This window comes from Cygnus olor, chromosome 13, assembly GCF_009769625.2.
Source record: "Cygnus olor isolate bCygOlo1 chromosome 13, bCygOlo1.pri.v2, whole genome shotgun sequence".
Taxonomy (NCBI): Eukaryota; Metazoa; Chordata; class Aves; order Anseriformes; family Anatidae; genus Cygnus; species Cygnus olor.
In genome coordinates, this window is record NC_049181.1 from 18,978,793 (window position 1) to 18,988,780 (window position 9,988).

Genomic DNA, 9,988 nt, shown 5'->3' on the forward strand with positions numbered 1-9,988 from the left:
ACACATGTTTATATGGGAAGAAAGTCTGAAAAGAAGTGTTGTTAGAGGACACACTGGTAATTGAACAAAGGCTAGTGGTCTCTGTTCAGTGGATGATGAAAAGAACCTTGGATTTGGACCTTGAAATAGAGAGATTTATAATCAGGCTTCTTGAGACATTCTACTTCTTCTCTCTAATTTCACCCTGATGTTGAACACAAAGAAATGCTGTAGTTGTGGGCATTTCAGAAAAAGGATATACAGCCTTGCTGGTTTCCTATGCTGCCTAGAGAGCTGCTTGTTCTGAATGTTGGTGGCATCCGCCCATCCCCAGTGCGATTTATAACTTCAAGTGCAAGCCAAGTTAATATCCTAGCAGGTCTCTTAATTAGTTTTGCCTCCAAAGAGTCAACTCCAGGTCTTTTGTTCCCATAAATCCCATGTCACCATCCAGAAGTCTTTGCTTATTAGAGCATGGCAATACTGAACGGTATCCAGCTGAAGTGTTTTTTTTCTTTTCCAGGTATGTTAAAACTTATCTGCTCCCAGACAAAGCTAGAATGGGTAAGAGGAAAACCTCAGTGAAGAAAAGGACAGTGAATCCCATTTACAATGAGGTGTTACGGGTAAGAACACATACCTGCCCTGAAAACCTGTGTGGTACCAGGGCAGGTCTGGAAGGAGCCTGCCTTCTTGGCTGGGCTCCTTCACCTGCCTCTTGCTGCACTGCTCTCCCCTTGGGTTGTGAGAGAAACTGGAGAAAAAAGTTGAGCAACCTGACTTCTTTTTCTTCCTCTAGTACAAAATAGAGAAAATGGTATTGCTTATCCAAAAATTAAACCTCTCTGTTTGGCACAATGACCCACTGGGACGTAACAGTTTCTTGGGAGAGATTGAAATAGACTTGGCCAGCTGGGACTGGAGCAACAGGAAACTCAACTGGTACCCGCTGAAGCCCCGGGTAAGTGCAGCTCAGCTCCAATCCTGCTTCCCAGCCCAACCCTGAAGCCTTTAGGAGTGGCAGAAGTCCTTCCTGGCAACCTTGCTCTGAATCCTCAGGCTTTTGGTTCTGAGGGACTGAGTGTGAGAGCAAAGACACAAAGTAAGGAGCTGTCCCAGCCATACAAAAGCAGAGTTTGTCCATTTGTGCCCCTGCATTAAACTCAAAAGCTGTTTGCCCTGCTATGTTAACAAAAGCCCTTGCTTACTCAGTCATAACTCTTTCTGTTTCAGAGCCTTTCTGCTGTTAATGGTGTGGATCATCGAGGAGTGATGAATTTGTCTATTAAGTACGTCCCTCCAGGAAGTCTAGGTAAAATTCATTTCATACATAAGAAGCATTGCCTGCATGTTGGCGTGCAGCTCACAATGCCTCGTCTGTATATGGGCTTGTTAAAGAGTAATGTCATTGGAGCAAGATCTTAGAGATCGGGGGCAACCACCAGTGCTTGATAGTGCCACCTGCAGACTACATCTGCTTTTCACATCTGGATTTAGGGGGAAACTGGGCAAACGGAGGGAGGGTTCAACAAGCTTAAATTCACCAGCTGTTATGGACACTGCAAGCACTGTCGGGTGCTCTGATGCTGTAGCAGCAGCACACAACCCCCCTTACTGTGGGGCAGGTAGGAGGTCGGGTTTGCCCAGCGGAGCCTTCTCCTTTCCTGCTTCTAAGCAGCACTGGCAGGTTATGTCAAGGACTGGCAGTCCTCTGCAGCTGCACAGGGCTGCAAGTAATGCTGCGGCACCCAGGCAGAGGAATGCAGAGCTCCTAGGGACTGAGTCTGCAGAGAGGTCACGTCGCTGCTCCCTCAGGTCCCTGGAGAGGACGCCTGTTTTCTTGCTAGCTATTGCAGGAACTGACATCAGAATTTTTCTCTTGTCCTAAATGGCAGGTCCCAAGAATCCTCCCTCTGGTGAAGTCCACATTTGGGTCAAAGATGTCAAGGACCTGCTGCAGTTGCGTCCTTCTGGAGTTGACTCCTTTGTGAAATGGTAAGTGCCTGAGCACGGTCTTGTCTTAAATGATGGGTCTGTGCCTCCACAGAGCAGTATGTTTTCTTCTCTTTTCTCAGGCTTACTTACCTGTGTTTCCATACTGTAAAGCTATGTAGGAGAGAATTGCCCTTGTTACTATCCTGTGGCCATATTAGAAAAAACATTGCTGTGGTAAAGCTCTGTCTGTGACTCACTCAGCATCAATAACGCCTGAGTGAAAGGAATGTGGGGGGCCCTGTACCTTGCTTTGGTGTTTTCATATGAAGTTGTGAATTTCGAAGTGATAAGGACTTGCATGCAAAGTCTGGGAATGTGTTAGGGACTTGCCAGAACTGACATACATGCAGTTGGATCCTGCTTTGATCTTGTCCAGAATTCAGTGTGTGCATGTGTTCTGCAGCCTGCGACATCAGTACTGCCTGTTATATGGCAGGAGGTGCTACAAATACTTCAAAAAATTAAAAATAACTCAGATTTTTACGATTTTCTGGCTCTTTGAAGTCCTCAGTATATTTTTGTATGTTTTAAGAGAGTATTCCTGCAAAAATGTTTGTTGCTCAGGAAGCTTAACAGTCTGTTTTGAAATGATCTTTTGGGCATTTGTTTGATGAATATTTATGAAAACAGAAATATGTGAAAATAGTGTCCATTTTTAAAATGTAAAGTGTTACTTTGAAAAAAAATGCCTAAAGCAGGAAATTTTAAAGTAAGTACCCTTCCTTCCTAAAAACGTTTGCTTTAAAATTGATTTTCTTGGGGGAAAAAAATAGCCCAGGGATTATCAGAGAATCATAGAATGGTTTGGGTTGGAAGGGACCTTAAAGCTCATCTGATTCCAACCCCCCTGCAATGGGAAGGGACACTTTCCACTAGACCAGTTTGCTCAAAGCCCCACGCAACCTGGCCTTAAACACCTCCAGGGATGGGACATCCACAACTTCTCTGGGCAACCTGTTCCAGTGCCTCAGCACCCTCAAAGCAAATTATAAACATTTCTCATTAAATCTATAGAGATTTCTTACTTTGAGATCCAATTCCTCCTTTCTCCAGGCCTGAGCCTTGTTTAGACCTAGGAAGTTTGTAGGGACAACTCAAACCTCATGTGTTGTTCTATACTACACGCTGTCCTTTTTCTTCTCTCAAAGCTATGTGCTTCCAGACACGAGTAAGAAGAGTTACCAAAAGACCCGAGTCATCAAAAGAGACACAAACCCTATTTTCAATCACACTATTGTGTATGATGGCTTTCATACAGAGGATCTAAAGGATGCGTGCGTTGAGCTGACTGTGTGGGATCATGAAAAACTAACCAACCATTTCCTTGGAGGAATCAGGCTGGGCCTAGGGACGGGTAAGTGATTTCCATTACATTAAATGAATACCTTTACTCTATTGCTGAGCCACGAGGTATAATGGGAAGTTGCAGGAAAATTCCTGTTGGTGAGAAACCAGGTATGGGGAATCTCAGTAATTGGTGAGGGTCTTGGTACTTGCACTGTGTCAGGGTTGTAGGGGGCCCTGGTACTGTGATAGCAACCCTCTATGCCCACATTTCCTACCAACATCAGCTCCGAGGTTCAGCAAAACTCAAGAATCAACTTGAGTCCAGCAGAATCCAGGCTGCGTTACAAATCAACATTATATTGCTGCTCCTCCCAGTGAAGAGTGCTCAGAGCTGAAGACAAAGAAATTGAATGTCGTGTGAGACAGCACCACCTGGTGACTCCATCGTCACCTCCTCCCTTGAAATGCTTTAGTAAGAGCAGTAACTAATATTTGAAAAACAGGGCTAGATGCACTAGTTGTTCTGGTCTCAGTCATTACTGAGAGAACACCAGCACTGATTAAAGCATAAACTGAAAGAAATTGAGTTGTCCGGGTGTAGACTGAGGTGTTTTTTTTGTTTGTTTGTTTTTGTGTTTTTTTTTTTTAATTTTATTAATTTAGATGATGAAGTGCTAAAAGACAACAGCAGAGGTGCCATTTGCTACACTGGGAGACAGTTGCTGTCTCTGGGAGTTTATGGCATGAGTTTCCAGTTGAAAGAAGGACTTAAACCTGTGGTTAGCTGGAAGTGTTTTACTTCATTGGGGTTACTCACCCTTGAAGATAGGAAAACTCTAATATTTTTAAGCCTAAGTTGGAAAAAAACAGATGGGACTATCTCCCATAATCAAGTCCATCATGGAGGTTTTGTCCCTCTCTAATCATCCTATCCCAGCTTTCAGTGTACCCCCATACCTAGGCTTTGACGGATAGCATGTTCATCTTTGTATTTTGGCGAGTGGGAGATCTAAGGGTTTTTAAACAACGTATACTTACTATGAAGCAAGAGGAGTCTCTGAGAGATGAAAGACAAACAGAAGTTGTCAGAGCTTTGTAATAAAGAGTCACTGTCCCTTAAGGGTATCAGGAAGATGCTTATTGTAGCTGGAAGGTCTGCCTTGCAGGTGCATTTGTTTATTGGATTTGCTTCTGTGTTCTCTGTTTTCAGTCTCTAGCATGTCACCAGAAGGGTTGTGAATTATCTGGTGGGAAGTGGCAACAAAAATAAGTTCATAAACAAGATGTAAAAACACCAACCCTAAGATTAGCTGTGATCCAAATTTAGACCTTTATCTAGTTGGCAAGCAGTTGGCATGTGAAATTTGGTTGAATAAATCAACTTGGAATTAATGTACACACTTTTACACTATCGTATGTTTTATTCCTATAAAAACAAAATGTAGAGCAAGAGAATTTTGACAAATATCTCCCCCCCCCTTCCATAGCAAGATCGAGGGGAAGACCAAGCCTTGTAGAACTTCTTTACCATTCTGAAAGATGCAATATAGGGCTTGAGCCCAATATTATTTTCCTTGGCAGGTTATATTTAGGATTCTTGTGTTTTGGGGCTTTTACAGTGACTTTATTCTGAACTCTGGTGTAAAATGGAGATCATTAGCAGAACAGAAGGTGCTTACAGTGGAACTTGGTGAGAGGAAGTCAGCATCTTTTAGGTTAAGACCCTACCTGCAGCAGTTACATCCCATTGAGTATTTTTACATGGAGTCGAACTTCCTCAGGCAGCTCCCAACACTGTTGTCTCCTCATTTTTCTTCAGGTTTGAGCTATGGCATCTCCGTGGACTGGATGGACTCCACACAAGAGGAGGTGGCCTTTTGGCAGGAGATGATGTCTGCTACCAATGAATGGATTGAGGGGTTGCTGCCACTGCGTTCGCTGGCAGGGAGGAAAAAGCTGAAATAACCTACTGTATGTTCTAGAGAAAGGCTGAACACATTTGTAAGAATTAGGAGACTTCCTGCCCCGAGGTGATCGAGACCATGGGGCTGGCAGGTGTCACTTTAATGAGGCAATTGATGGACAGCACTTTGGAAACGTTAAACGTAAAGTACTAATTCCCTGACTGAGGAGCTGGAAGGTGCCTAACTGACGCTATACTTGATTTTGACCAAGAAGAAACTTTGTTTGCCTTTTTGTTTAATCATTTATATTCCATGTATTTGAATTCCATTAAGCTCTGGGAACATTGTCAGGGAAGAGGAGGTATAGATATTTTATTTTTTTACTGTTTCTTGTGCTGTTGTTTTTTTTCCTGTGCAGAGATGTAGTTTTACTAAAGCAGCAGCACGGAATTACTCATATTTCCCTGCAAGTGGTACACTTTGTATTTGATGTAGAATCGCTCCAAGTCACCAGCCAGCAGTCTGAGAATGAGCGCTTTGCGTTTGTCGCTGGTGATAACACGTCTGTAATGTGAGGGAAATTGAGATCCAAGGTGAATCCAAAGAAAGAGAGGACTATTTGAAGCAGAAAATGAAGCAGCCTGAGGAGGATGACAATGAGGAATTCAATGCATTAAATCTTTTCTGCTTTAAAATGAAAGAGAGAAGAGATGATCCTGCAGCTAGTGGGATTTTGCAACCGGGAGCTGCTTTCCTAGCTGTCCCACAGGCTTGCTCAGTGACCTCAGGCAAGTTGCTCTATTAAAAGACAATTCCAGTGCAATATAAACTGAAGTGCTCGCCCAAATGTAAAATATTGTTACATTGCTAATGGACTTAATAGCATCTTCGAAATGCCTTGTGTGCAAAACATTTCAATACGAAATAATGATGTAGGAAACAGTCTCATGTTAGTCTGGCGCAGAGGGTCAGGAAGGAAAGGTCAGAACCGCCATGGAATTCAGGAGGTCTTGGCAACTGCTGGGAGAGGCAAGCAGGGAGTGAACGAAGACAAAGGGTAGCTGCAGAGCTGAGGCCTGGGGTGATTTCCTGCCTCTGCATATCCTGCTGCCCTTCTCATCTACCTTTCACCTGATGCCTCTCAGCCTCTTGTTCGGAGCTGGAGTCACCTCCCTGCCAAGAGCTTGCAAGAACTTTGCGTCTGGCGCATTAGCCGCAGTCGAGGGGCATTACGAATGCATTTTGAAATGCAGCTGTGTAATTTTTACTTTGGATGTACATATTGTGATTAAATTGAATGGTTTTCTTTAGTCATCAGCAGGTCTCCTTGTACCTATCTTTAGCGTGGTCTGAGTAATGAAATAGCAAGCAAAAGAGGTGTTATATTTTGTCATGTCAAAAAGAACCCAAGGGCAAGTGAAATGTTGTGGAGAAATATTTTTTGTAGCTATCCCGTCTTAGATTCTGGTTCTGTGAATATTTTGATATTTGTCTTTAATGTATTGATTTTATTTTTAAACTCAAACAGGATTCATTTTCAGCTTAACAAAGATGGTTCTAAATAAATGAAAGAAAACATGTATGGTTGAAGTGACAAGACTTTTTCATGAAATGAAGACATTTGGGAGATAACCAGCAGCTTTTGTGGAAAAAAAAATATGGTTTTGCAATTGGAGAAATATAAAACTTGAAAATGTACCGGTTATAGTAATGAAAGCACTAACAGAAAGTCCGTACAGCAACAGAATTAATTAATGACTAGCCTAATGAAGGACCTCATATATATATATATATAGCATGTCAACCCAAAGATACTTTGTATGGGCTCCAGCCTTGCATAATTTGTTCACCAAGCTTTGGTCATTTTTTACCTTTGTGGGATAAAATAGCAATTTTTGGGCCAAAGGTAAGAGTTTTTAAATGATTAGCTTTACCTATTTAGGTGCTGAACATGTGAATATTGATGCATACATATGACTTAATTTCGACGAGGAGGCCTGCTTGTTGGAGCGGATGGCTTGGTGCAATGGAGTTACCTGCAGGACTGCTGCTCTCACCCCAAACTCTTCCTCATCCCACAGCCTGCCTCCCAGGGAGATTTCTGCTGTGGCTGCAAATGTGGTCGGTAATACCAGGGGCTATGGCTCAGGCAGGTCCAGATCTCTCTCCGGAGGCTCCTCCGACTGCTCTTCATTGCAAAAATGGAGTCATCTTGCCTGCTCCTCCTCCTCCTCACGTGCAGTGTTAGCACACGTGGTTGTGACGATGTTGCCAACGCTGCTGTTTACAGAAATGGAGCTGGAAGTGTTTGTTTTGTGTTTCAGAACATTAGCATCTCTTTCACTAGTGGTGCCAATAAAGGGAGAAAAAGGGTGTCAGTGGGCCACTTTCATCCCAGAGTAGTTGCTTTTATGAACTTGGCTCAGGACTTTGTGAACAAACTACTTCTGTATTCAGATTTCATTGAGGGTTTTTGTTAATCTTTTGCTAGCTTGTTTATTTAAATTAAGCCCTGATTAACTTAAGGAGCTTTCTTTGGCATTTAATGCTTTATCAGAGTAAAAGATTACACCGCCAAACCACATACACATTTGTAACACAGCTGAATCTGAGGGAGTAAAATTTGCCATGTCGTATCTGTTTCACTGACTATGCAGAAAGCACTTTATCAGGAAAAAAAAAATAAAATCAGGCACTTATTGTCAGTGACGTGCAGGAGTGGAGGAGCTTGTGAATATAAGGGTAACAGCCTGTTTGTACATGGCTTTCTGGCTGTATTTACTAGTTCATTACAGAATAGGTTCAGCAAAGTGTCATAAGAAGGCAAGACTCAATGCTTATAGTAAATGTGTTTTAAGACTCATTTCCCTGAACGTGAGCGCGCAGGTACCAGCAGAAATCTGTGCTGATGCCAACATCTAAGTCATGGTGCCACGTCCTGCAGTCACCGATCTCTTGCTGGATACAGAAGTAACCCCAAGGAGTGAGTAGGCTGAAAGGTTGCAGGCTGGTCCCCTTAGGCACTATCTGCTGAAAATAAAATAAAAATCTGTGACTACAGTAGAGGTGGGCAACTGCTTTCCATAAATGTTCTGCATCTGAGAGTAAATGTGCTGCTTTTGAGCTTATGCCTTATCTATACAACTTTTTCTTGGAGATCTTTACAAGCAAGAAAATGAGAGAAGGCAAGATTCTGGGAGTATTTCTGCCTACTCAGGCAAATATAATATGTGGCCTACGTCCATTCAAAACTGTTCATGTTGCAGGTATCAGAAACTATCCCAAAATAGTTCAGAAATTAAAGAAGAAAAAGAAAGAATTGCTGAATCTTGAACAATATCCTGTGAATGAGTGTCTCAGAGGAGATGGAAAATAAGTGGTTGAATTAATTATCCATTACTAAATATTCACTCAGCTTTATCCTTCACCAAGGCAGGAAAAAATAAGTTGAAATGTTGTGGTGATTGGAGGAGAAAATGATGCTGGCTAAATGAACCCATGTGATAATATCTATTGAAATATGAAATGCTGTATTTCTGAAAGCTTGTTAACTCAGAAATGTATCAAATAGACCAGTGTATGAAAAACTGAATAAATAAACACACTTTGGTTCCTGATAAGAGCGTGCATATTCAGCACCAGGTTGGTTGGTTGGTTTTGTTTGGCTGTTTTGTACTTGCTGTAGCTTTCATAGCTGGATCCTTTTTTTTTTTTTTTTTTTTTTTTCACCTGCCTATTTTCCACCCCTCAGGTGTCCTAGTTGTCTGCTGTTATGGTTAAAACAGATGCCCAGGAGGAGATGTCCCTCGGTGTTGCCGTGAAGATTTTCTGAAGACATTGGGAAACTCACTGTAAAGCACCCTGCAAAAGCGCGTTTGCAAAGATGCCATAAGGTATGTGTTGCTGGAACCGTGCTGCTGTCTCAGCAGTGCTGCTGCTGCACAAGATCTTACTGACGTGTGGGAAGTTCCCAAGATAGAAATCCCTTCCCATGGGATCTGCCAGGAGGATCAGCCACTTCTTTCCAGGGGGTGCACTTTTATGGGAGGCTCCTCATACCGGCAGCTCTGCCACAAGGAGCAGCTGTCCCAGTGAGGGTCTGGGTGAAGTCTGTGGGGCCACAGGGGGGCTCTTGAGTGTGTTTGGTATTGCAGTGCCAGCTCCCGCTCTGTTATGAGCAGAAGAGGGCTGATTTGTGATGAGGTTTTGAGCAAGAGCAGGTGACATGGGGGTGCCCATTCCTACCTTTGGAGCTTTTGCCAGCTTCTCCCACCCTTCTGAATGTGTTGGTCTGAAGGGTGCTGGGCCAGCTCAGAATGGTGCAAAACCGAGCATCAGCCTCCAGGAGGGCCATGGAGAAATCACTGTTAATGGCTTTCTTCTGGGGAGGGATAGGCATGGAGAGCTGGAAATGTCTCCACCAGGAGGCCTACAGGAGTTCAGCAGCCCTAGACCAACCTCCCTTTTACTTTGCATTAATTTCCCTGTCAATCCACAGAAATTCCTCATGTCAGATAGTAAAATCTGAAGGAAGTTAGGTGAAGATGTTAGCAGGCGCAGCATCATCCTAGCAGGAGTGGAAAAATGCTAGTGGGAGCAGGGGCTGAGCTTGCAAGGTTTGCTGGTCACACCGGGTTTGTGCCAGAGGGCTCCAGCTGGCAGTCCTGCCAGAGATGGGCTGGCAGTTGTGGCATGCTTAAGCAGGCAGATACTTGCTTTTTAAAATGCTGTAAAATCATATTATGGCTGGACTTGTCTCTGGGCTGTGGCAATCCAGCCTCCATTGTGGCCCAAAGTTAGCTAAACCAGCCCTGCTTTGATAG

General features: G+C 43.3%; 1 protein-coding gene across 7 annotated transcripts in view; it reads left to right on the forward strand.

The window, feature by feature from the left end:
- The window catches only part of LOC121077398 (synaptotagmin-like protein 2), a 44,677-nt gene extending 35,918 nt beyond the window's left edge, over positions 1-8,759 (forward strand). For all 7 annotated transcript variants that reach the window (XM_040572628.1, XM_040572636.1, XM_040572630.1 and 4 more), the window contains 6 exons: positions 503-605; positions 779-940; positions 1,213-1,291; positions 1,875-1,974; positions 3,123-3,328; positions 5,081-8,759. In XM_040572628.1, coding sequence (XP_040428562.1) covers positions 503-605; positions 779-940; positions 1,213-1,291; positions 1,875-1,974; positions 3,123-3,328; positions 5,081-5,226 — 796 coding nt within the window. In that variant the 3' untranslated portion in view covers positions 5,227-8,759. The remainder of the gene's footprint in view (positions 1-502; positions 606-778; positions 941-1,212; positions 1,292-1,874; positions 1,975-3,122; positions 3,329-5,080) is intronic.
- Positions 8,760-9,988: the final 1,229 nt, after the last annotated feature.